The following is a 26,935-nucleotide window of genomic DNA, read 5'->3' on the forward strand; positions in this document are numbered from 1 at the left end:
ATCAACTTAGGTCTGAGGCTGCAGGTGCTGCTGTCCTGCTCACAGCTGCACACTCTTCAGGACAGTTACAAATTAGAAATGCTGTTCAACTTAATTTTTGTATACTGTGTTTTGCAGAGTTGGAGATTTACTGTTTAAGCTTGTGACTCAAATGTATGCTCTTAGAAGTACTTGGAGTTCAGACACTGTTCAGCTGATCTCTGGACCATTTGTTAAATTTATGCCTACATTGTTACACAATGTTGCAAGAGATTTCATTCTCTGAAACACAGTGGCAAGCTGCCTTTTCTTTACAGACCTTTTTGATATTTCCTGCTACTCTGGCTCTAGAATGTGCTTAGCTATACAGTAGCAATGCAATAAGTAAATATTATGAGTGGAGTGATAGTAACTTTCAGCATTTCCATTGGTTGTAAGTCTTCTTTCTTGAAAAGGTTGCTATTTTCAATTTGTTAAAAGGGGCAGAGGATTTCTCTGGCTCAAGTAAAATGTTATACTCTCTTACTTGGTCTGGAAAGACCAAGGTTTATATTTAAATCTTTAAAAGTTTAAAGTTTAATTCCATCATATTGTAGAAGGAAGGAAGTAAAACTCAAACGCAGATTGCTAAAGTCTCTCTGAATTGGTAAGGTTTTTTCAGTCTGACCCAGCAGCCTGAAGTCACCCAAGGAGGCAGCACCATGTGGTGGTGTTCAACCCCAGCTTTCAGCAGGACATGGGACACAAACCTCAGAACTTGCCCATCTGAGCTCGTGGTGACATGCTTGGGCTGATGGTGTGCCAGGAGAGAGAGTGCAGTTCTTTCTTGTGGAATAGGAATAATTTTCATGACCCATCAACGAAGAAAATATTTCTATAATGCTTTTTAAGTTTAGAGATTTGAATTGGACTTTAATATGGAAAATTACCAGCAGTGTGGGCCATGTTGAGAGCGTGTGTTAGTTGAAGGTTGTTCAGTAAATGAGTCTGTATAAAATAATGCAGATGGAGCTAATGATGTGAGTCAGAAATAGCCTCCTAATTCTCCTCATGTATTCCCTGTCTGATTCTACCCAGCTGTTCAAAGAGCTTACTGAATCACAGGAATTATTGCTAGTGCTGAGATTTCCTTTCATACTTTTTCAGACCCACAACTTGATGTTCCTTCCCATTGCCTAAATGAAGGCAATTGCTCTTCTCTCTCACACTGCCATGGTGTCCCATATTGGCCAAATGGAAATCTCAGTTGAGATCCATTGATCTGGAAGCTATTTGCATTTATTTTTCTGCCTGGTGCTTTCCTGTATCAAGTTCTTTCCTGATGTGTCCATCAAGGTTGGAGAGTTGCCTGCAGGACCCTTTTTGATGTTACTGTACATCATAGTGGAGAAATGTGTGCTTGTTTAAGAGCAGAGCAGCTCAAGTATGCTTAACCTAATAATTCTTTCCTGGACCTGTGGACTCTATTAGGAGTATAATTCTGTAAATATACAGAACATTTTCTGGCTGCATGACTTCTTGGTTGAAAATGTGATTTGTATGGTGTACATAAAGTTGTTTGAAGTAATTAATTCAAAGATTGTCCTCAGGAGCTTTCTTAGCAGTCCTGTGTAGATTTAGGACAGATTTTAACTGGTTCTATGTATATCTTATCTTTCCCAGGATAGAAAGCTCCTTAGTTAAGAAAGTGGCAATTTAAATGACAGTGTGGTTTAGAACTTTAATGGCTTGTGTGGCTTAATTTCCAAGCAAATCTGCAGTAAAATTATAGTATAGCAATAGAACATTTTCAGCTTAACAAGTCAAGGAAAGTGTGCGCTGATGTTCCAATCCAATGTTGGCAAGTTCTCTCCATTCAGAACCAAATGAAAACTGTATTAATTTATGAAATACTGAGCTTCTTCTCACCTGAGACTCAGCTTTGTGCTGTGATGCAGTTCTCTCCTTTGTGTGTTTCTTCTACTAGGACCTTATTCAGCAGTGGGAATAGATTTCTGAGGAGATCCAGCTTTGGGCAGCAAAAGAAACCTTTGCTGTTGGGTTCCTGCTTCATTGATTGGGTTAAGTGGGAAGGAGATGGTGGGTGGCAGAAAACACGAGTGGCTGTGATGCTGTAGATAAACTGCAGGAGATGGGAGGAGGGACCCTTTGAAGCTGGCATTGCTGGTGGATGTGAGTGCAAGGATCCAGGGGCTGGCTTTGAGAGAATCTGACTTTAGTCTGGAGATTTGGTTTGTGAAAATGTTGGGGAGTTAATGGCAGAGAAATTGGTAGTGATTGTACTTATCAGCATTACTTATTAATAATAACATGTACTTATTAATAATAACAGCCTGAAAAAGGACAATTAGAGTAGCTGCTTGTGCTGTGACTTAATACTTGAGGATTGGTTATAAGCTGTGGTAGTAAGTGCTGTCTTCTGAGAGATTTATGTTTGTGCAGTAAATATAATTGAAAGCCGTACCATGTCAGTGCAGAGAATTATAGTTAATCTATGTCTTGGCAGGTGAGCACTGGCTGTTTAGTGAATTTAATTGTGGTAGTTTTTTGTTCCTGTGCATTAATTAAAAATTGTATACAATTAACATATACAGGGGTGCCCAAATGAAGGTTAGATGCAGTGTGTATTTCAAAAATTTGGTGGTTTGATGGTAGTTTTGATTTTTCTTGCTTATGCAATGAGGAAAATTCTGATAAGCCTCACTGTATTTAGCCTTAGTTTGTAGCTCTCCCCTTTTGGAGTAGGGATCTGTGTGCACTACATCCATCTTGTAGACAGTGCCATATTTCTTTCATGCCTTTTCTTATTCATGAAAATTGTAATCATAATCTGTCCTCAAAGCACCTCTCAAGATTAGCAACTGTGAGAGATTTTGATGCAAATTGAATAGGAGAGGAATTGGAAAGAAGTGGAAAGACTGACCGAAAAGCATGTCTTGATTTAGAAATAATGAACTGGGGACTAAATGTTTTTGAGCAAGTATTTATTCTGCTCAGATGAGAAGTGTAGATCTCAGGGGTACTGTGCCTTTCCTCTTGAAGGATAGCCTGACTTGTCAAAGCATCTGATAGGAGCTATTACATAAAGAGTGGTACAAATGTCTAATACTAACCTACTTCTTTTAACCTTTTTTTTTTTTAAAATTTACATTTCCATCATGAAGCTTGTAGAATGTACCAAAAACTGCTTGCTGCATGTAGAATGTAACTGAGTTAAATTGGTACAAGCTGCTTCTTCCTCTTCTAGAGCCTGATGTTTATGCAGTATTTCACTTGTATTTATCTGATGTTCCATCATAAAGTTTTATAGACCTCCTTAGATAGTTACTTCTAGAAACTAGTAACAGTGCAAATTGAAGATAAATATTAACTTTTGGTCAGGGTTGTGTTTTATATATGTACTTACCAAAAGTAACTTGAAACAACATAAAACTTAGGTGTAAAATCAGTAATGTTGTTTTCATTTTTAATTCTTGTCTTGTTGAAGGTCTTCCATATCTCAAGTTGAGAAGTTTCATATCGTACTAAACATGGAGAAAGAAGAAAAGAAATATGTCAATAAAGCAGAGGAAGATGAGATGGTAATGAATTCTGTTAATTATTTTTTTATATAATGGAAGAAACACATTTTCAGGGTTTTCTGCTTAAAGGGGGCATATTGCATTGGGAAGTGGATTGTCTCTGTTTAAATCAATTTAGCAATTTTATGAGATTATCCTTGGCAATATTTTTTGGTATTAAGAACTTAGTCTTTGGATAGGAAAGGTTTTTATTAAGGTCAGTAGTCCAATAGATGACCCATTTTGGTGCTTAACATTTCCACTTTTACAGATGAAAATTGAAACAAAGTGAGTTGTGTTTTGTTTTTTTTTTATTATTACCATTATTTTGTTGTTCTTTGGTTAGTTGGGGTTCCTTCTGTCCAAATCCTGGAGATTTTTTGTTGCATTTTAAAACAGATTAATGCTTCATAATGTGATTCAAAGCAGGAAGCTTTGACAGGAAAGTACTAGCAGCTACTCTTTCAATTTCTAGCTCGCTTGGGGTTCATAGGAATTTTTCTAGTCCATTTGGTATATATAGGGATTTTTGTTTCCAAAAATGATAGGTTTCTGTGACTGTTCTGTCCTTGTCCACACTGCAAGGAAAAGTAGTTCTTCACTAGATAGCTCTAATACAGAAAATAAGTAAATGCATCTTAGAACAGGAGATGCTTATGGCCTGATCACTAAAGTTAATATTTTTTATTTTAGGAAATGATTTTATTTTCTCCTGAAAAGAAGAATTTTTCTCACCATCTTTCACTCACTTATTTTTATTGCTGAAGAGAAAATAGGCTTTACTTTTGCTTTTTGTCATCAGAGAAGGTGATAAACCAAACTTTTGAAAAGCATTTTCTTAGGAAAGGAGTTTAAACAATTTCTAACACTGTTTAATGAAAAGATGAAAAAAAAATCCCAGAAGTTCATGTCAGTATGAACAATGGGTGGGACTCAATGGGAAACTGCATTACCGTTTTACAGCAGGAAATATAATCTAATGATGTAATGTGAAACTCAGGAATGTAAAACAGTGTCCAGTAAATCACGAAATCATTTTCTGTTCCTGGCTGTCATCAAGTTAACTTGGTGCTTGCACACTGAATACTTGGGGGTTTTTTCATGGGAAAAGGATTTTTCTAACTGGTGCAAGTTACAGTACCTTAGAGTGTAGCCTGGAGTTTGTAAAGTAGTGTTTCTTGTTAAAAAAATAGAGATAAACTAAGCAAAGTTCTCTACTACAAAGTGATCTTTGATATAATTTGGGGCTTTTTTAGAATGTATAAAATTCAGCCTGCAGTAGTAATTCAAAACTGAATGCTAGCTAATTAAATGCTATGTCATAAAATCAGCATTTGACAAAACCACACACTTTTGCTCTTAAATGTTCAGTTGGCTTGTGCTGTGTCATGGTCAAAAATGTTGTTGTTCACTGAGAGTTAAGGCAGGTTGTGTTGCAGCCTCAGTCCTTAGGGAGCAGTGCAGAGAGGAGACAGTCGTGCAACAAAATGTGTTACACAGTGTGGATGATCTGCCTCTGTCAGGCTTTTATTGATGTTTATATTTCTGACTAAGCAAAACAGTGGTCCTTTTTGCTTCCACTCCACCATGTATTAAATGTTCCAAATCTTTCCTTCCCCCAGAAAAGAAAAAAGAGGAAATGGCTTTGAAATTTGATTTGCTTTAAATACTGCACATTATGAAAAATTAATGTTGGCATCCCAGGCACTGTAATTAAGAGTCATCATTACTTGTTTTACTGCCGTGCAGGAGATCTATGGCTACGATCTGTGTCGCTGGAAGCTGGTGCTGGTTGCTGTGGGAGTGATCTGTTCTGGTGGATTTCTTCTCCTCCTCCTCTACTGGATGCCCCAGTGGCGTGTGAAAGCGACGTGCAGAAGGGCTGCTCTGAAGGACTGCCAGGTGGTTCTGCTGAGAACGACTGTAAGTGTGCAGGGGATGTGCTTCTCCCTGTTTGCAGCTCCTTCTGGCTGCTGGAGCGCAGCAGTCCCTGCCTGCAGTGCAGACATGACTGTGCCTTAGAGCAGTGCAGAACGGTGCTCCTGGGGAATGAGTGGGTGGGAAGGCTGGCACCTGTTTGCAGTGGCCATTCCGAGTAGTCTGCCTTGCAGCTTAATCAAATACAGCAATGGTGTTGTCATCCGCAGTTACAGAGCAAATACCTTGTTCCTACAAGCTGAAACATGGTTTCCCCTCCCTTATTCAGGCAAGATAACATTTGTTGAAGTAAGGTGTAACTGCTGACCCAAGTGCAAAAATGTGCTTTTAGAATTGTGGAGAGAAAATTATTCCTAAGGTAGCTGATATTAGCATGGAGCTGTAATTCTGAATGGGCTCTGCTAATCTATGATCTGTGATTTTGCTACAGCTGTTTTAGTAAAATGCTGTTCAAATGCTCTTTCAGCTAACTCATTTCCCCCCTTCTTTTTAAGGATGAATTCAAGATATGGTTTTGTGCAAAGGTCCGCATTATGCCTTCCTTGGGAGCCAATCCTTTACAGAATCCTAACCCCATTGTGCACAAGGTTTCAAATGGCCATGCTGTTCATTTCTCTGAATCTGCTGCAGAAGAGAATAAAAACGATTCGAGAAAACATTTGCCTGTAAGTAAACTTGCAATACTGTGCTACTCTGCTGGCTGATTCTCAGATACTATTGAGAATAAACACACACAGTCCAGTACATGTGAGCTGCTGCTTTTGTTTGAAAGGCTAACTCATTTTTGAGTGTAACAGAAATCTCCTCAATAACCTGTTACTGAAAATTGTGGAAAGCTTGAAAGATTATGTTGAAAGAGAAGTATTCATTTTTCAGTGAAACTTTTCTAAGTTCAGCTTCTGTCATCTCTCAGAATAAAGCCAGTCAGAAGAGAGGTGTTAAGTGGTACCAGTTTGACATCTATGTTTTGTTGCCCTTACAGATTCGTTACTTCACACATCACAGTGTGAAGTATTTTTGGAATGATTCAGTTCAAAGTTTTGATGTTGTACGGTAAGAACACTTTTTTCTTATGTGTTGTGCTTCAAACTGTATTTAAAAAAAATAAAATAGCATGCCTAAGAACATGCTGAAATTTGGTGTTATTTTCTGACCAGCTGTTTTAGCTCGTTGAGTCTTTGTTTGAACCATAGTGAGGGCAGGAGAATTTGGAAGGAAGGTGTTTGTTTAATCTGCCTTTATCAAGTGTGATTTGTGTAGGGTGACAGGCTGCATGCTTCTGCAGGCTTTTTTGCCTGTTCTTGGAGTTACTTCAGAATCAGAGCACCTGTTCATAGACAGTAGTCCTTCTATAAACACTCAAAAACTTTGATTATGATGGAATAATTTAGTTTTTTGTGTTGCTGAGCTAGACCCAAAAGGAGTATCTAGGAAGAGGAGGAATTCACCAAATACCTTTTTTGCTCATGTTTGTGTATGTCTGTTTCTATGTTTTAGTGCAGTTGGGCTGGATCTGAGCCATCTTTTGTTACTCTTTAGTAACAAAAACTGGTCTATTGCACTGATAAAAAATGTCTTTTAGTGGGCAGCACTAGCTTGTGATGCCCTGTATTTTCTTTTATCCAGCAACACTGTTGCATGATGTTAGGGTTGGAGAAGAAAGTTTTTCTTTCTTTGATAAGGCCATCTCATAGTGCCATAAGTTAAATGAGCACAAGCTTCTCCATTTTTTGGCAACTGCCCATTGAAACAATAAATTCAGATCACCAATAAAATCTGTTTTAAGCTTGAATTAGTAGTGTTCACTGCATTGAACCACCATGTGGAGATGGGTTTTTTTCCCAAAAAGGTGTATGCAAATAATATGGAAAGTTATCAGCAATGAAAACAATTTAAAGAAATTGCTGTAACACAAGCAATTACAAAACTGAGCAGTCCTCATTGGGGAGGGTGGAAATGTCTCAATTCTCAGGAGTAAGTAATTAAAAGTTTTGTATGCATTTTTTGTGTTAAGTCTCCCATGAAATACAGTTATGCAGGTAGTGGCAGTCATCATTTTGCATTGCAGGCTCCTGTTTTCATGCCTACAGTGTCCCTAATTTAAACTGTTCAAAGGGAATAGTTTTCACAGATGAGATAAAGAAACTGTACTTGTATGTTAAAAACAGGTATTGGAAAAAAATCATATGACTCCATGTGTTTAGAAAAAAATGTTGTTCCTTAGCATTAAAGCAGTGACTTGAAACTTGGCATTTGTGGCTATTTGACTGTGCCTTTTGATGTTCTTGTGATAACTCAGACAATTTATAAGCCCTGGAAAAATCTCAGATATGCCTGTGAAGTTATGGGAGCATTTATTCAATCACATTCTTGCTGATAAGCCAAACTTTCCTTTGTTTGATGTATTAGCCATGACTGAGCCTGGTCACTTGTTTAGTCAGGTACAGTAGCTGAGCTGGGCATGATTCTTTAGCTATTGAATAATAAAGAGGAGAAAGAAGTGGATCTGAGACATACTGGATACTGTTAGAGCACTAAGTCACTTATCCACAAGGTCAGATAAAATGCCAATTTGTTACAACTTTCCTCTAAAGTATATGGTTGTGTAGTGAAGTACTAGATACCATATGCAAAATAATATCTGAGCTTGTGAATGATTAAACATTTTGAAAAGAAGTCTTGAAAAATTTGTCCCTCTCTAAGATATATCTTCTTATTCTGCCCTTCAGTTTATATGTATAAACCAAAAAATGATGTTACCTAATAATATGGTAGTGAATCAAGTTAATATTTATAAAGAGAGAATCTGTGAGACAGAGATCTGTACAGTAAAAGCCTTAAAGCAGGCAGCATGTTTGTAGTTGTGATCTGAGCACAGCCCTGCATCATGAGGAGCATTCACTGTGGGCTGCACGTACTCCAGCACTCAGAGACAGAACAGTTTGATCACATCATGAAAGGCTTAGCACAACACAGAAGGGGGGCAAATTAAGATTTCTTGGGCAACTAATTCAGTTATGAGAGCTTGAGTTTCATATCATTGTTCTTTTTATATTACCATAATATTAAGATCACTGTTTTAAACACAGGAAATGCAAGTGTAATTATTCTTGGACTAAGTCAGACTTGGTCACATAGCCAAAGAGGATGCAACTCTGACCTTGGATGTCTGTTTTGTTTTAGCTACTGTCAACTGAATTTCTGAGTGGGTTGATGAGTGCTTTTTATAATAAACTCTGCACACAGGGATTTTAGTGCCCTGGGAATTCAGTCTGTAGCAGTAGTGTAAAAGGAAGAGAACATTGTGCTAGAAGCTCTGTCCTTGCATGGACATGGCACACATAGGTATGCATATTTGCATATAGAGCACTTAAATTTAGGCACTCTCCTTAACTCCATTGTTACATTTCTTTTCCTACAGAAAAAGAAAAGTTGTTCATGGTAGAGTGGGAGGAAAAACACAGCTATTAACAGAGTTTTGTGTATTTTTAAAATCCTTGAACTTAAAAAGGTTTCGAGAAACCTGGTAAACCCAGGGCCAGGTTAACACATAATTTTCATCTTCTTTTCTTGTACAAGCAGTTGGTGGAAATGTGATCCTAGGCTTTGCTGTAGTGAGGATATTTAAAGCTTTCCCTGTGTTCTAGAGAATGGAAGTAATTGTTACAAAATATGCACAAATGTTGGATGCATTTTTCCTCATCATGGAAACACTGTGATAGTAAGATGCTGTAAAATAGCTGTGGTATAGATTTATTTAATAAATTGATTAATACTTATTTCTTAAAAACTTCCATTACTACCTAGAGTCAAATGAAGATAATTTGAAGAGATGTTAATTCACATTGATTTCATATAATGTTTTATAAAACAACTTACTCACTTTTTAGAAGCCTTTGAATACTAGTTATGCTAGTATTGTACTTCATCTTTTAAGTGACTCCATTTTGATTGGAATAGGTATTACTATCCTACAGAGTAAGATATATCAACAAGTAGATTGCTTTTAATGTGTCACTGGTATCTGCAGTTGTGACAAAACCAGCTAAGAACACATTTATCCATAGATTTTGTTGTTTTATAAAATGGTGTATACCTCGTGGCAAAGACCTAGCCCCTTTGAGTCACTGAAGACTTAATTTTAAATATCAGATTTTTTAAATAACTCATTGACTTTTCCTTTATTTAGAGGCCTAGATGAATCTACCTTCTGCTCTGCAATTCATAATGAATACAGCACAGGACTGACAAAGGGAATGCATGATTACAGGTAATATTGCAGTAGTACTTGAGGGAAGAGTTGTTGATGTTTCATTACCTGTGCTCAGAGTGTTAAAAAGCCCAGAAGACAATTGAGTGATCAGTGTCTGATTTTTTTTTTTAAATGAGACCTTCATACAGGTTGAAATATGGGAGCATCTGCTTGCTTATCAATTCATCTTCTGGCAATTTGTGTCTAAAATAAAAGCCTTTTCCCTCAGATAATTTTAAGGGCTTTTTCATGTCACTGCCATTTAATCAGCTCTGACCCCATCAGAGCTTGGTTTCTTGAAGCTCCCTTTTTCATGATCTGCCTTTTTTCATGCTGAGAATAAAACTAAGATATAGGACCATGAAAACATTGTGTTACTGCAGGGTAAGAGTTAACACTGCTTTAAGCTTAAGGTAAAGAGAATCACATACTGGATTTCAGAAGGACATATTTAATAACATTGGTCTCATACATAGTTTGCAGAGAAATCTTGTTATGAAAGAATCTAAAAAATAATGTACAGTTTAAATTGAAGTATAAAATAATTATCTTTGTCTTGGAACATCTCAGTAGGTAACTGTTTTCTGAAAAGCACTTTTTGAAACAATGATAAATAAGAAGAGAGTCACAGACTGGGGGACATGTTATACTTTATTAGATTAGTGGAATTACTTTGACATCAATAAGACTCCTAAAAAAATATTAACTTTTTTTTTTGTACTTTTCTTTTTTAATACAGAAAAGCATTCTATGGAGTAAATGAAATTGCTGTGAAAGTGCCTTCCATTTTTAAGCTTCTGGTTAAGGAGGTAAAACCTTTTCTTTAACAAATCAAAGTAAAAAGGTATATTATTGAAAGTTGTTTCAAGTGCAATGACTATTGACTGTTGGAAACCTTCCCTTAGAGCCCAACTTTCTAAAACAAAATGGTATGGACAATTTTTTTGATCTATAAGCTCCAAAGTTCACAGCCTGGTGCCTTAGTAAGAAATTAGAAAACATACCAGAATTCTTTGAAAGGGTCAGCATCTTATTTATTTTTTGTAATTAATTTAAAACATAAAATGACATGTTCTCCATGAGAAGGCCAGGGATTATATATTACAGCATATTTATTTTAATGAACAAATGAAATGTAGTATTGTTGGATTTGTTTCGTTTTCCTTGTATCAGGTGGATTTGAATAACTGCTTTGTTATTTTGTGTTGTAATAATGCACAGTAGAACTTCTGAACAAAGAAACTCTCCAACCTGATCTAACAGAGTAAGAACTTGAGGTATCAGGGCATTTATTAAGAATAAATAGAAAATAACATCCAAATTTGTTTAAGAATTATAATTTGAGGGTGCATCAGATATTGCCATTACCTTGTTTTGAGGTGTAGGGGAAAATGCATGCAGTCTTTGAAGTCTATATTTGTGTATATTTGAGTGAGAACTGTGCTTTTTGAGGGGCCGAGGAGATAGTGAAAAAAAGGATCATTTTGGCAAATCAAAAAGTATGTATAAAGAACTGAAATTGTCTTCTCCCTGGAGGAGGATAATTTCAGCTTTGTTCTGATGGAGAACCCATGTGACCTTTTGGTGTAACTTGAATGTTCTGTCACTCTTCTAGGTTCTCAACCCTTTTTACATTTTCCAGTTGTTCAGTGTGATATTGTGGATCACTGATGAGTACCACTACTATGCATTAGCAATTGTGATTATGTCTGTAATATCCATTGTTAGCTCACTCTACACCATTAGAAAGGTAAGTTCAAAGAAAATGGATGCATCTTTTTGGCTTTTACTCATTGCCTTATTTTGTTATGAAATTGCCTACAAATCTTTAAGAATTTTTCAGAATTATACAGATAGAATATTGCTATGCATTTTCTCTCTTTGAGCTGAAAGAATTTGGATTTATAGTTTTCTTTGAGACCTTTGAAGCCTTTCCATGCTGATGAATCAATAGGTTGGCCTCAGACAGCAGAAACGCTCCCTTGCTTAAATAAAACCCGGACACAAGTTTATGGACCAAGCTTTATTGACAGTAGTGGTTCCATCTTGTGTTGTTTCCTTGCTTGAAAAGGCCCTGCAGAACTGAGCACCAGTGAAGCATATGGATTGTTAAACTGGTGATTCAGTTTGCTTTGTAGACTTACCTGATGGGAATCAAAGTAGTAATTATCCTTAAATTGCAATCTCTGAATTCAGACCAGAGACAAAAAACCCCAAACAACTTCTACCTTAATTCAAGTCCATACAACTACTGCAGCTGTTACTTTTGTAAATGACTAAATGATTTTATAAGATTTTTACAGGACAGTGTATGTTTGCTTGCAGAATGCTGTTAAAATAGAAGCCTGTACAGGTTGATGCACTCAAACTTTATTTGCCCATAAGTTTTCTAAACTATGTTCAAGAGAATGTTTTGAGTAGCATTTTGTTGTTAAAGAATGTTGGTAGAGAATCTCATCTCTTCTACTGTGCAATGTGCATTTAGAAGAAGACAAGCTGTGCTTTTGAATAATGAATTTTTCTCCCCTTTGCAGCAATATGTTATGTTACATGACATGGTAGCAGCTCACAGCATTGTAAGGGTTTCTGTCTGCAGAGGAAACCAAGGTAAATTTCACAGGTGGCTTGGAAGGTTGAATTTAAATTGCTCATGAAGCGTGAGTGTAAAGTGGGTTTGCATCTGTTCTTTCTTTAATCAGCTTGAAATGCTTGCATTCCTTAGCAAAATTGCATGGGAAAAGAAGTTCAAAGTGGAATTTAGATAGTGTAATGTGTTCAGGGTTAACTTTCTAGATGGAATTTTCAGTGAGTATCAGGTTTGTTCTAGATTAGGTGCTTGTTCTATTGCTGTTTCTCATTTTCTACCATTCCACTTATGTAATAGTCATTCTGGTTTCTTTCCTAATTTAAAGATGTGCATGTGTTGGGTCTTCATTACAATTTATTACCTAACAAGGGCTGCAAGATAATTTCTGAACTTCCCCTCATTTGGATATCACAGCAGTTAAAGGTGTGGTATCCAAAAGGTGTGATGCATGAGATTGTTTTTAAGACATACATTAGTGTTGGATTCATGTCTTTATACTGAAGTTTAACTGTAGCTATTCATTAATATCTTTTGTATAAGCTCAATTCCTTTCATTTGTCATGATGCACTCTATCCATGTGCTCTGGAGTTTAATCTGTGGTGGAATTGGGGTTTATCAATGGCCTTTTCTTTATATTTTTAAAATCTCTTCATGCCATTAATTAAATCAAGTTGTACATTTTATTAATAGTTGTATTTGTCACCACCTGGATCTTGAGTGTGAGGATCTTTATCAGGTTTTGTAGGTGGTGGCTATTTTCAAGTAAACTTGCTTGTGTTCTAATACTCAGAAATAGAAGAAATCCTTTCCACTGACCTGGTGCCTGGAGATACCATGTTGATTCCATCCAACGGGACAATTATGCCGTGTGACGCAGTGCTGCTCAGTGGTACTTGCATTGTAAATGAAAGTATGCTAACAGGTAAAGGAAATTTGATACACAGTGCTGCAGGCCTAAAAGTATTAGCTTATACCTGTGTGCATGCTTACTTGCAGTATGTTTTAGCAGAGGTGGATATGTTTATTTTGTTTGAAATGTGTATGTTCTTACAGTTAGACATGTTGTGAAGTACTTAGGTGTTGTGTCCTGCTTATCTGCAACACCTACCTAATACTGCTTGGAAACTCTAAAAATGAATGATTGTTTCTTGTTAAAAAAAATTCTTCTTGATAGTTTGTCTTCCTGCCTCTTAACTTGATGTTCTCAGTGCAGATCAGAAGGCTGTTTATTCAGAAATATTTTTCCCAAACTTTTAGCTTCTTCCAAAAATGAAGTAGTGAGTAGAATGTTCTACTGTATTTAAAACCACAAATTATTATCTCAAATTGTGCCTGCATACTCTGAAATCAGGTGTCTGATGTATTTAAAGGACAGCTTCAGTGACTAGGATGGACTTTTTGTTATTCCTAGGATAATCTGTCCAAATTGACAGCCTTTAGGAAATTTTAGTTCAGAGATTGTATGTTCTATTGTGTTCAGTTTTTCTGAATATACTTGATCCTCTTGCTGTTGCTTGCTAGCAACTGATAAAAATTGATTGTTCCCCTAGCTTGAGTGCACTTGGTCACCAAAGGAGCTGAGAATAATTTTCTTCAGCTTCTAGCTTTTCTGAGTAAAGATGGGGGTGATGGTTTTCAGCGAGAGAAGGAAACTTGTCCTGTTTTTTATTTTAATGAACTGTGTTTTATATCATAAACTGTCATTTGAAGTAAAGGGCACAGAAGCTCTAGAAAGAAGTTAAAGGAGTATAAGGAGTTAAATAGCATTTGGGTAAGGTGAGAGACTACCTAATATGCTAAAAGGAAGATGACTTCCATAAGTCTGCCTGTGCTGGTGAAATGACATTATATTATTCTACTTGTAGTTGTGAATGAAAAAAATGTCTTTTCTTCTCTGATCTTGCTTAGAGACTTTCTTTCCTTTAAGGTGAAAGTGTTCCTGTCACAAAGATCAATCTGCCAAATCCTTCAGAATATCCAAAAGCAGTGGGAGATGAGATCTACAGTCCCGAGGTGCACAAGCGGCACACGCTGTTCTGTGGGACCAATGTCATCCAGACCCGCTTCTACACTGGGGAGTTGGTCAAAGCTCTGGTGGTGAGGACAGGTACTGATGGTTACCTTTATCCCTTGTATACTTGGTAAAGGAATGTACCCCACATAGCTTGATAAAAGTCTTAAAAAATGATAAAACTAGAGGATGGTCTGAAGATTAACAGTTGGCAAGGAAAAGTCTTCAGCATCAAATTAAAACTTATTTGAATGTGTTTTCTTGTCCTTTAGAGGTTTCTTTGTAGTGTGTTGGTTGAACTGCATGTGCCTCTTGGAAAAGGTTTGAGTGGATAGTGGGGAGCAGCTGACTGGATGGGTAGTGGGGAACAGCTGATTTTAGCAGAGTCATTCACAATGCCAAATGTTTTTCTTTACCTATAGTTATTTCAAAGTGCATAACATTTACTTAAAAAATTAGTTTGATCTAGCTACAGAAATGCTAATTCATATGTTAGAGATCTGGTGTTAAATGTCTATGAAAACCAATTGCACAAGCTAGTATAATTGTGGGATTCTGCTTTACAAAGATTATCTTAAGAAAATTGCCACAAAATAAATTGAATGCAAGCTATAATCCAAAGTACAATAAAACAAGTTAGAAGAAATCGGACTGAATTGACTAGACTGCTACTTAAAGCAAGATTTCCAACAAATAACTTCATCCTAATTAGCTGTTTCTTACTCTGGTGTATTCTTTTCACCTTCTGTTAATCTGCTTTAGCAGTAAAAGTTCTAATTTTGTTTTATTCTCTTTCTTGAGGCTTTTATTAGTCTTTTCTTTCAGATAGATATTTTCCTTCTGTTGAACACATCTGCCCTTTAATAATATACATCTGAACTTGTTTTGTTTCTTAAATCAATTTCATGTGCCCAGCAGGTGTGCATGTAGAGCAGGGTGAGCCCAAACAGCAGCAGAAATGAACTGCTGAAGGCAATGCCCTGAGCAAGGGCTCAGCCTTTGCTGTGGTGGCTTGCACACTGAAAAGCTGTCAGGGAGCTGTCACTAATGCCAGAAGACCTTGCATTGACATTGAGGTTGTAGTAATAGACTTTGAAGTGTAAGCAGATGAAAAATGTTTTGGGCACACAAAATTGGGCATTAATGTTGGCCTCTTTAAACGTCGAGGCAGAAGTTCAAGGAGCGCCTTGGGATATCTGTTGGTTGTTCAACTGAGACCTTTAGAGGGTTAGTCTCCTAGTTTAATTGTCAAAATGCCATCAGGAGGTGCCCTTCTCAGAAGATGACTCCCTGCACTGCAGTTTTTTCTGAGTCTTTCATTCTGGCTCTCAAAGGAACTTAAGTAGACCTGCCATTTCAGTATTTGATGTTGGACTCTGAATATCTTAATTTTCTTTTCTGCAAGGACTGGCTTAATTAGACAATAAATATGGCCACTAGCTCTGCACTGTGAGGGACAAAATGCAGTACAGCAAACTCTGCCAGACCAAGCCATGTGAGGATTTGCTGCTGCTGCAGAGGAGGGGTTTGTTTGCATCAGCTGCATGTCCTTGCCGTAGGAGAGAAGCCCTTAGTATGATGTACGCATATAAGCACCTTAATTACAGTATTGCAAAACATCTGCTGTGGATATTGAGAAACACTGTAATGAAATTAGTAGCTTAAGGGTTTTATTGAGGTTTTTAATGTATTTTAATAGATTTGCTTTTGTTTGTATTTTTAATAACTTACTCCTTTTTTATTTCTAGGCTTTAGTACTGCTAAAGGACAGCTTGTTCGTTCCATACTGTATCCAAAGCCAACTGATTTTAAGCTCTACAGAGATGCCTATTTATTTCTCCTGTCTCTGGTGGTGGTAGCAGGCTTTGGATTTCTTTACACAATTGTCAATAGCATCTTAAATGAGGTATGTTTCCATTTCTGCTCCAGAACTGCCTTACTTTAGAAAAGTGGTGACCATGACTTCCATCACACTTCAGATGATGAGAAACTATTTGATTTAAAGTGAAAATCCTTTTGTTCTATTTTATATCAATGAAATGAGACAAGGTTATTGAGACTGAAATTCAGCACAGAAGCAGAAGTTTAATATCTTAGAGAGAAATTTGAGTTTTCCTTGGTTTCTCTTGACCCAGTTACTAGATTTTTATCTTTGTTATATGTAACTATCTGACTTATAGTTGGAAGAAACAGGATACAGCCCATCTAAACATGCCGCAGGCAAAAAAGTCCTTATCAAGGAATAACCTGATAGCTGTTAAGTTTTTTGATTTGTTTTATTTATTTTTTCTCTCAAAAAATTTTGCATTATTCAGCTTATGTTTTAAAGTAATACATTGCCAGGGAGAAAAGTGCAAATTTAAAGTTATGGGTTGTGGATAATTTAGGACTGGATTATTGTGGTTGCTGATGGTAGGTGAAGATTGTGCTAAATTTCTGGGCAATCCAGAACACACTGTACTGGGGAAAACAATGTGTGGCTTTTGCTCTTGCATCCCATCAGTGGGATGGTGAATGTGTAAGCAGTGAGTTCTGCTCGTTAACTCTGACCTCTGCTGCAGGTTCCAGCTCGCACCATCATCATCGAGTCCCTTGACATTATCACCATCACGGTGCCTCCAGCACTCCCTGCTGCTATGACTGCTGGCATCGTTTATGCACAAAGAAGGTTGAAAAAAATTGGCATCTTCTGCATCAGCCCACAAAGGATAAATATTTGTGGCCAGCTGAATCTTGTGTGTTTTGATAAGGTTAGGTGAATTTTGAAACCTTGCTACCTGAAGGAGCATTGTCTTAGAAAAGGGAGTTTGTATAGATAAAAAGGGAAAACTCATTATTTTTCATGTAAGTTAGATGATTTGTGATCTGTTAGCTTCCAGGTATTCAGTGTTTACAATCTGCCAATTCTCCTAAGAATTTGTTGTAATTGAGCTGCTTTCTTATCTCAAAACTCCCAACTTACTACTGGCACCTCAGAAATGTGAGAGTTAAGGCTTACTAAGAACTTTATTTAGCACACAAGCTTCTGAAAAACTCAGGTGTGAAGTCAGACTTGTTCTCATTTTCATTAATATCAATGAAAAGCTGAGTGAGTGTATTTTGTTATTATTTAACCAAACATGAATGAAAGACAGTAATGCTGCTAGCCAGAATTCTTTGCTTTTGGCTATTTCCTAGATAAAATTTATTTTCCTCTTTTGATTTTATCTCAAATAATAAGTATAATACTAACTGTATTATTTCAACTGTAAGTACATTTCAGTTACTGTTTTAACTATATAAGATAGTACTAATGGTTTAATGCCCATATTCCATTGTCCTTAGTCTCTGAATATTGAGATGATGTGCTATCAGCTTTGGATTTTAAAGGTCTGTTTCATTTGTCCTGTCTCCAGTGAGGAGCATGACTGCTTTGAATGTTTTTGAAAGTTACTTGCCAGGTTTGGAACTTAATTACTAGCAAAAAGCAAGGGGAGATACTGTATTTTCTGTCCTGAAGTCTTGCTTTGTATGTGAAAACAAAAGAAAATTTTCTTAAATAGCTGTCAATTTTTGCTTTGCTGGAAGATAGTTTGTTTCTGAAGGCTTTTTCTTCATGCCATGCCCTTGGTCTCTTTGCAGACTGGCACACTTACTGAGGATGGCTTGGATCTTTGGGGGATTCAGCGGGTGGAAAATGCTCGGTAAGGATGAGCTCGGGGCTGATAGCAAACATGATACTCATGTTGTACTGTAACAGCTTCAGCAGAATAGGATAGAAAATTCAGTGTGAGCTCATGTATGTTTACATTTTTGTAATGTGCTGTAGGAATGCCACTTAAACGGTGGCTTAGGTCTAGTGGAAGTTTAAACTCTCCAGAGAAGCTGAGGCAGAATTTTATTTGTTAGTCTGAGATCTCATCATGGTCATACTGCAAAAAACAGTTGCATATTTCTTTAATCCTGTCCTCCTAAGCAATGACTTTTTGGGCTGCTAAAATGAATTACCTTAGCTAATTAAGTTAAGTACGAAGTGATAAGAGGGCTTTGTATGAGAGATCAAACTAGACAAGGAAGGAATGAGCACTGAGTTGTTTGAAGGAGGAAAAAGTTGTGATAGTTTCTGAAGATTCCAGCCCAGAGTCTTAATTTGTTTTCCGTGATGTGTGAAAACACAAGTGAAGGGACTTGTGCAGTCAATTTTCTTCTGTTAATCTAAACAAACCTTTTGAAGTGGCTCATAATAAATAATTATAGTGCTAAGTATATTATTACTTCATTGTTTCAGTTTCCTTTTGCCGGAAGAGAGGGCTTGCAGTGAGAGCTTGCTGAGGTCAGAGTTTGTTGCTTGCATGGCAACTTGTCATTCCCTTACAAAAATTGAAGGGGTGCTTTCTGGGGATCCCCTTGATTTGAAGATGTTTGAAGCAATAGGATGGGTAAGTGCCTTTTTTCTCCTGAATATTGGATTATGTGCAAGTCCAAGTTAATGAATGTATAAATTAGCTGACTTTTTTTTAATACAGATTTTAGAAGAAGCAACTGAAGAGGAAACAGCCCTTCATAATAGAATCATGCCAACAGTGGTTCGACCTTCAAAACAACTTTCCCCAGAATCCAAGCAAGCAACAGATCAAGAAATGGTATAAAAACTCAAAACAATTGATATGTGTTAAAGAAACACATTTTACTATATGATAAAATTGAAATTGGTCAGAACTGTGAGGGTTTTGATGGCAAGGATACAAAAAACATGTTTAAACCATTGTTGAAGGTAGTGATTCAGTATATGCCCATTGCAAGGTGAGCAAAGTGAGTGTCAGCATTATTGCCTTTACTGATTAGTTTAAAAGTACAGTAATGCTTTTTGAGCTTATGCCTTTTAATATTTGTATGTTACCAAATTCTTACATTTTAATGAAATGCTTAGGTGTGCTCACCTTGCAGTTTCAGTTAAGACAATAATTTGTTAATGTCACTATGTGGCATGGAATTCTTGCCACTCTGGTACCTTGGAGATAATATTAAGTGCTGAGTAAAAAAACAAAATGTACTTAGCAAATGTTTCTTCTAGCTGTATTTTGAAGTATTTTTAAATATTTCACAAAGGGAAATTTTAAGCCTGTGAGTGTATATCCAGATTATCACAGAGTAGGGTAGTGGGAGGTTGTAACAAGTCAGTACATTTGTATGAGTTGTATTTTGTACTAGATAGAACTGCCTTTTGTTCAGGGCTCAGTGTACGTGCACAGCAGTAATTTCTGTGCAGTAGTTGATATCTGAACATTCTTGCAACTTAGTGCATTATTTTTTGGATATACTTAGTAATAATGTGGCCTCATTCTGAAACACCATAGTACTTTAGTCATTTACAAAGGCTAAACAGTTTGGATGTGAAAGTTCTTGGTAATTCTAATCAAGAAATCAAGCTCTACAGTTCTACTGTGTCTCACTTAAAGTAAAGGATACTAAACAGATGCAGTATATTTATATTCAGCTTTTATGAAATCCATTGAAAATACAGTATGACTTGATACTGATTCATGTAGAAATAATTTGTATCTGAAGAAATACTCAAAATTGATATTTAGAGTGACTGTATATTTTTTTGTTTTTTCAGGAGTTGTTTGAGCTGTCGGTAAGTATACTTCTTCATTTGGCACATACCTATTTTTCTGAAGATGCATGTGGATGTAACCCTTTTGTTCCTTCCTTCCTGTCTGGCACAGACTGGGTATGAAATTGGGATCGTGCGCCAGTTTCCATTTTCCTCAGTGTTGCAGCGCATGTGTGTCATAGCCAGGGTTCTAGGGGAAAAGAGAATGGATGCTTACATGAAAGGTGCCCCAGAGGTGATTGCCAGCTTGTGTAAGCAGGAAACAGGTAAAGGAGCAAATTTTTTTATTTCTTCTATAGCTCAGCTGAAATATGAATATTTTAATAACTCAAAACTTGATTTTTCTAAAGTTCCTGTTGACTTTGAGCGTGTCCTGGAAGACTACACTAAGCAGGGCTTCCGAGTTATTGCTCTTGCTCACAGAAAACTGGAGTCTAAGCTTACGTGGCACAAAGTCCAGACTATTAGCAGGTAAGACTGGCTTCACTTTTTTAATAAATAACAGATTTTAAAAGCTGCATGCTTTGAATTAATATGTAATGTGTATTTTTGTTTACATCAATTACTACTCTTCTTTAGCTTTTTTGTCTTGGCATACATAGTTCTGTACATCCTTTAGTTGTGCCCTGGACACACAAGATAAGGAAATTTTTTTCTGCAATGAAGTGAATTCAGAGGATGAGCTTTAAGCTGGAAATGAACTGGAATATCATTTTCATGGTGTCTAATTTACATTATTGTGGCAGAAAACCTCGTCTGATTTCTTTACTTGCACATACTTATATCATCTATGTTTATTAAGGCTAATGGCAAGTAGTGAAAATCCTCCTATGCATGTTTGATGTAGTTTCTTTGTCTCCTAAAGGCAGCATGTCCATTTTCTCGTTGCAGTGGTTTGAAAAGTAGAAGGGTTTCTTCCTTCAAGTAGTAGAACCTCCTGTGAAATATTTTTCAGCTGGGCCTAGTTTTGTGGATAATGTCATCTTTTCTACAGTGCTTGAATGTGTAGTATAGCTATGAAAATGCCAACTTTGACTGTGTTCTTTTGTATCAGCCCTGTGTGCAAGGTGAACATTTAGCAAAGCAATGAGTTTTCCAGTTTCAGGTGTGAAAGTCTGCAATAGCAGTAGAATACCCAAGACCTGTAAATACACTGACTTTTTAATGCAAACCAAAGGGAGTTCATTTCTCTGCCTAATTAGCTAGTGCCTATTAATCTTGCATGCCTTTTTAAGAATGTGGTAGCTTTTATCTTAAGGTTCGGCTAAATTGGAAAATAGAGATGTGTGCTCTAAACATATCTTAATATTTGGCCTGTGAATGCAGTTACTTTCAGAGCAGATTTTGTAGCTATAACCTGTTTGAGACTGTAATTTCCTTTAGAAAGCATTCTCATCGGAGAAACTGAAAATTGTGCTTGAGAGGAAACAACACTTTTTCATACTGGTTTTCAAATAAAACAAGGGAAATAAGTATACGTTATTGTGATTATATCTTTCACATCACTTTGTATAAAGCAAATTACTTCATGGTTAAAAATACACATTCCTCTTTACTTTGATAAGCAGAAAATCAGGCTTTTAGAGTTGCATCTAATAATTGTAAATCTTAAAATCTTCTCTTCCTTGTCTCTTTTTCATCAGAGATGCTATTGAATGCAACATGGATTTTATGGGGTTAATTATAATGCAAAACAAGTTAAAGCAAGAAACCCCTGCTGTACTTGAAGATTTGCATAAAGCCAACATTCGCACTGTCATGGTTACAGGTTAGCATGTAAACATTGATACTCAAAGATCCATCTCTTTCTTGTTTTAATTATGTGTATTAGTGTCAGTGGGTTTACACTGTGTTTATAGCAACAGGAAAGTTTAGAAACTTGTGAAAATATTCAGACTCCATTTTTTTTCTTTTTGGGTGCAAGTTGCTTTGGTAAGTCAGAGAAACCAGAAGAGGCTTTAATTCCACTTTGTGGTTTCTTCTCCCTAAGTATAAACTACTTGATACTGAATTGGAGGACGAAAACCCTTAAAAGTCTTCCAAATCAGGCTAAGTGGAAGTCCTAGTCTAATTTTGTGACTGAACTTGCTTTGAACAGGAGGTTGGACTGGTTGTCCTGATGTTCCCTACCATTTTCATTTATACTATGAAGAGTCACTTTGTATTGGATTTTTTCTGGGAGAATGACTTAGGTCCTAGTAAGCATTCTAGATGTCTGTGCTCACTGTTTTTAATACGATATGTGTTTGCTTTTTAAATCACAGGTGATGTGATTTTGGAATTTTTGCTGGGCTAACAATACAGCTCTGTGTTTGCATGTTCTGTGACTGTAAAAAGCAGTATTTTAAATGGCTTTCTGCCAGATTTTCCATATACACTAAGATGTGGTCAATAAGAGATCATTATAGCTCCAAGCAGCAAACACAATTTGTAGAGGAGGGGGTTTACCTGGGGCTTTGAATGTTGTCTGTAGGTTTGGTTTGCTCTGAGGTTGGCCCTGATAGGGGAGCAGTCCTCATAGTTCTGTACAGGCTTTGTTAGCTTTTCTCTTTCAGGGAATATCAACCTATGATCTTGATGTTTTTCTGGCTGAAACCCTTTAAAATGCTATTGTTTAACAGGGGATAACATGTTAACTGCTATCTCTGTGGCCAGAGACTGTGGAATGATTCTACCTCAGGATAAGGTCATTATTGCTGAAGCACTACCTCCAAAGGATGGGCAGGCTGCCAGGATCAACTGGCATTATGCAGATACCCTCGCAAAATGCACTAGTTCATCACCAGCCATAAACTCAGAGGTAATATGACCATATTATGCACACATGTTAGAATGTAAGCTGTTAGTTTTACAGTTCTTTTTATGTTATTCCATTAAATAGTAAATCAGCTGTTAAGTGTCAGTTCAGCATTGATATACTGGTTAACTTTGAGATCTTCAAATACCAAAGACTAGTAAAGCAGCTGGGGGAAGTAGTTTTTCAACTGTGATATGATATTTGACATTTCACTTGACAGGGTTTTTTTTCCCCAACATTTCAATATGTCAAAACTTCTCTAGCTGCTTGTAGTTGAAACATTAAACTACATTTTCTTAGTAATATGTGTGTATGAGTTTTTTTTTCAAATTACCTTCTTATAAACCTAGTCATATATAGAATAGAATACCCCTCTGAGTATTAGCTTGAAATGGCAAGGTGTCTGTGTGAATTCATTACTGTATTAAACCACTTTTGATAGGATATTCCAGTTAAATTGGTCCATGAAAGCCTTGAGGATCTCCAGATGACAAAATACCATTTTGCAATGAATGGGAAGTCATTTGCAGTGATTTTGGAGCATTTTCAGGACCTGGTACCCAAGGTGAGCATTTCCCTTGAGTCTGGGCACTTTGAGTGGTGAGGAGCCTTTGCCCTGTGAGCATTAAGAACTCTCCTGTCTTGCAGCTCGTGCTACACGGCACTGTGTTTGCTCGCATGGCACCTGATCAGAAAACTCAGCTGGTGGAAGCTTTACAAAATGTAGAGTAAGTATTTGCTTGAGCATAGAAAGCAAGAGGGTTCAATGTGTTTGGTTTGATAGGAGACAAAAATTATACATGCTCCTAGCTGTTTTGCCTAAAGAAAAATGCTGGGCTGAGAAAACTCCTTGTGTTGATAGATCAGCCTATTAGCTGATCTAATAGAATGAGAGGAGAGCAGTACCATCTGCTGGCTAGTTGGGAAAGTTTCAGACTTTTAATGAGGTTTTAAATGAGGAATATCTTTACAAACTGACGAACATATTTTATAAATGCAGTTGCTTGGTTTATGAAACAAGCCCATCAAATGTCTTCTGTGTATTACAGAGGTATTATAACTTCTGTTTACATTGGTCAATATGTGAGTGTTGGTGTCAGGCCTTGCAGCTTTACAAATATTACAGAAGTGTCATTGCCTAGAGCAAAGATTCTTTAGACCACATTGGGATGATAGAGAGTTAATTAACCATTATTGCTTTGATTGACCTGTCAGGGTCATGTTACTTTTCTACCTCCTTATATGTATAACAGCAACAGTAATTGATTTCAGCATTAATGATCACCCATTGTTATACAAACCCTGAATAACTCAAAGTAATATAGAAGTAATTAATGAAATAAGCTAAATGGACCATGGTTAGAGAATGATCCAGAATGCTGATATCTGTTTTGCTTTTGTAGTTACTATGTGGGCATGTGTGGAGATGGAGCAAATGACTGTGGGGTAAGTATATTTTTATTTTCCATACAGAACCATTCAGTTAAATGGTACAGCTGAAATGGTCCCTGTTTTAATGTTACCTGGCAGGCACTGAAGAGGGCACATGGTGGTATATCTCTGTCTGAACTTGAGGCTTCTGTGGCATCACCATTCACTTCCAGGACACCCAGTATTTCCTGTGTGCCAAAGCTGATCAGGTAATGCCACTGACTGTGGACTTAAATGTGTCTGTGTAACTCATCTTGCATGCTCTATTTTAGTATATGTTTGATGCTGCAGGAAACCAGTGTGAATTACAGAATACATACATTTTAGTGGTTCTGTTTCTTTACCAAAGGTACTCAGTGCAAAACCCTGCCGTAGCATGATTTACTATTTTGTTGTAAAATCCTTTGTCCATGAAAGCATGACCAAGCTTCTACACGTTAGTCTTTAATTTTGTCTTAGTCACTTTGCTAGTTTCCATAAAGGCTGTGTGTAATTGCAAAGATAATTGCTCAGCACCATACAAAGTAGAAGGCGAATTCTCTAAATAGGGTTTGACCAATTTGTTGACTCTAGAATTGGAAATTAGGTAATGATTTTGGATAATGGTCAGCCAAAGAAGAATCTAGGGGTCTGTGGGGAACTAATGAAGTAATGCATTATCAGAAACATTTCTGAAGTCAGCAGCTCTGTGGCTGACTGTGTTTATTCAGTCCATGCAGTAAACTAATGCTTCATAGATGCTGTGTAAAAAGACATTCATTTAAAAACCTCTGTTGAAAACCACATGAAGTCCAAAGAGGACTGGTTAGGTGGTGGCTGAGTTCAGAAGACATACCCACAACTTGCTGTTGGGGAAGTGTGCCATTCTGACTCCTGTTTCTCTCATGTCTGTAGCCTAATGTCCCTCAGAGGGTTTGCTGGTGTGTCTAATTGCAGCTAACATATTGGTAGGCAGAACTGAACTGCTTGGACAGAAAGCTTTGTAGTTACATGATTCCATCTGTTTTCACAGGGAAGGCCGTGCTGCTTTAGTAACTTCCTTCTGTGTGTTCAAATTCATGGCATTATACAGCATCATCCAGTACATCACTGTTACTCTGCTGTATTCTGTAAGTATTCTGTCAATACCTATGCAGTGTGAGCATAATTCAGAGATTTGAAAGTTGATAGATATTGAATACAAATTATTGCAAGTCCCTTTGAGTACAATGTATACATTCAAAAATACATTTAGACTGAAAGTGTTGTTAGTATTTTGGGGTTTTTTTCATATTAACTGTACAAAATACATGATAGTAGAAAAGGCAATAACCAATGACTGAGAAAAGAAAGTCTCTACAGTAGGAAGACCAAATAAGCATATATACAAAGCAAAAATACAGGTTTCAATTCTTTAAAAACTTTCAGCATTTTGAAATAGCCTAACTTATTTTAACAGGCAATGCATTCATTTTATGTTAGAATTTAAAGAAACTGGAAGTACTGATTTGGCTGGGTGGGGGGGAAGCAAAATGGAATATTTCCTGTTAATATGGTTGGTTTCACAATAGTGGCATGTGGTAGAAATCCTGTATTTTAATTTGTATTCTGACCAAGTTGAAGGCACAGAGTATTGAAGGACTTTTGAGGTGGAAATTTTCACAGCTGTATGAGTACATAGTAAGGCTATGGTGTTTAAAGAGCTCTAGGCCTAAGCTGTTATTGCATTGGTATGTAAGATTCAATAATATAATTTTGATTACAAACCAATTTCAATTACAAATAGCTTATCCATCTTGAAAAGGAAATTGTTTCATACTGTGATACTTCAGGAATTGTTCTGTGAATTGTAGAGTATTCAGGACTCCTGCAGATAAAGGAGGCCAGTTTGACAGGATACTCTCTTGTTTATAGAGGGAAGTTCAAAGAATTAATGCTGTAAAAGTGTCAGTATAACTTTTTCTGTGGTGTGAAGAAATTACCAATGTTTCATTTGTTGTTTCTCTCCAGATCCTGAGCAATTTGGGAGATTTCCAGTTTCTGTTCATTGATTTGGCAATCATTTTGGTGGTTGTCTTCACTAGTAAGTACTGTACTGAATAACCATTGTGGCTTCTGTGAACCACTTTTTGCTTGGTCAGATTTTCTTTAATATCTAATTACATGTGGTTTTGAGAAAACACTGACATACAGTGAAGATGTTATTACTATTACATCTATGCATTAAGAAACCCATACCACACTGTGTACTGAATAAGATTCATCTGAAATTTGTGAAATGTCTTAAAACAAGAAGCAGGTTGTGGGCATGATCTTGGGGAACTAAGTCTTCACAGTACAGGAAGCCAGTTTTGGAATCAAAACAGGAGTCATTGCAGTATCATCTTGCTCAAATGTTTTGATTCCTTGCATTCTTACTTTGAACTTCTGTCCACAAAATGTTACACTCAAAGTATTGCTAGTGAAACATTTGATTTCACATACATGCCTAGCATTCAATTCACTGGCTAACAGTAGAATTCCATTTTCAAATTTAATAAAAGCATCTTAATTGAAGCAATGGCAGTCCAGAAGTGAGGAGGCAAGCTGTAAGCCCTTGCAGACAAAGGGAATTTGGCCAGACACTGCTAATTCCTTAAGTCTGATGGCTGCTGCTGTCCCCCGCTATGCTGTGCTGCTGGGGAACCAGCCTGTAGAAGGCACTGTGGTGTTGTTCTAGGGTTCTGTGGTTTTTTCAAAGTGGTTTCACATTTGCAGTTCTGGACTAAATTTTAAAGTGATGTCATGAGCAAGCCATTCTAATC

At 36.8% G+C, this 26,935-nt stretch overlaps 1 protein-coding gene across 5 annotated transcripts in view; it reads left to right on the forward strand.

Moving 5' to 3' along the window:
- ATP13A3 (ATPase 13A3) overlaps window positions 1–26,935 on the forward strand; it is a 54,435-nt gene that overhangs the window by 15,827 nt on the left and 11,673 nt on the right. For all 5 annotated transcript variants that reach the window (XM_064720949.1, XM_064720952.1, XM_064720948.1 and 2 more), the window contains exons 3-28: window positions 3,467–3,560; window positions 5,289–5,462; window positions 5,972–6,142; window positions 6,460–6,530; window positions 9,667–9,747; window positions 10,469–10,538; window positions 11,345–11,479; window positions 12,264–12,336; window positions 13,108–13,239; window positions 14,245–14,424; window positions 16,077–16,234; window positions 16,890–17,078; window positions 17,950–18,011; window positions 18,596–18,746; window positions 18,834–18,950; window positions 19,928–19,945; window positions 20,037–20,190; window positions 20,275–20,395; window positions 21,568–21,692; window positions 22,546–22,724; window positions 23,164–23,286; window positions 23,370–23,449; window positions 24,125–24,167; window positions 24,252–24,361; window positions 25,165–25,261; window positions 26,142–26,214. In XM_064720949.1, coding sequence (XP_064577019.1) covers window positions 3,510–3,560; window positions 5,289–5,462; window positions 5,972–6,142; window positions 6,460–6,530; window positions 9,667–9,747; window positions 10,469–10,538; window positions 11,345–11,479; window positions 12,264–12,336; window positions 13,108–13,239; window positions 14,245–14,424; window positions 16,077–16,234; window positions 16,890–17,078; window positions 17,950–18,011; window positions 18,596–18,746; window positions 18,834–18,950; window positions 19,928–19,945; window positions 20,037–20,190; window positions 20,275–20,395; window positions 21,568–21,692; window positions 22,546–22,724; window positions 23,164–23,286; window positions 23,370–23,449; window positions 24,125–24,167; window positions 24,252–24,361; window positions 25,165–25,261; window positions 26,142–26,214 — 2,938 coding nt within the window. In that variant the 5' untranslated portion in view covers window positions 3,467–3,509. The remainder of the gene's footprint in view (window positions 1–3,466; window positions 3,561–5,288; window positions 5,463–5,971; window positions 6,143–6,459; window positions 6,531–9,666; window positions 9,748–10,468; window positions 10,539–11,344; window positions 11,480–12,263; window positions 12,337–13,107; window positions 13,240–14,244; window positions 14,425–16,076; window positions 16,235–16,889; window positions 17,079–17,949; window positions 18,012–18,595; window positions 18,747–18,833; window positions 18,951–19,927; window positions 19,946–20,036; window positions 20,191–20,274; window positions 20,396–21,567; window positions 21,693–22,545; window positions 22,725–23,163; window positions 23,287–23,369; window positions 23,450–24,124; window positions 24,168–24,251; window positions 24,362–25,164; window positions 25,262–26,141; window positions 26,215–26,935) is intronic.

The sequence above is a fragment of the Zonotrichia leucophrys genome, chromosome 9 (assembly GCF_028769735.1).
Source record: "Zonotrichia leucophrys gambelii isolate GWCS_2022_RI chromosome 9, RI_Zleu_2.0, whole genome shotgun sequence".
In the NCBI taxonomy this organism is placed as follows: domain Eukaryota; kingdom Metazoa; phylum Chordata; class Aves; order Passeriformes; family Passerellidae; genus Zonotrichia; species Zonotrichia leucophrys.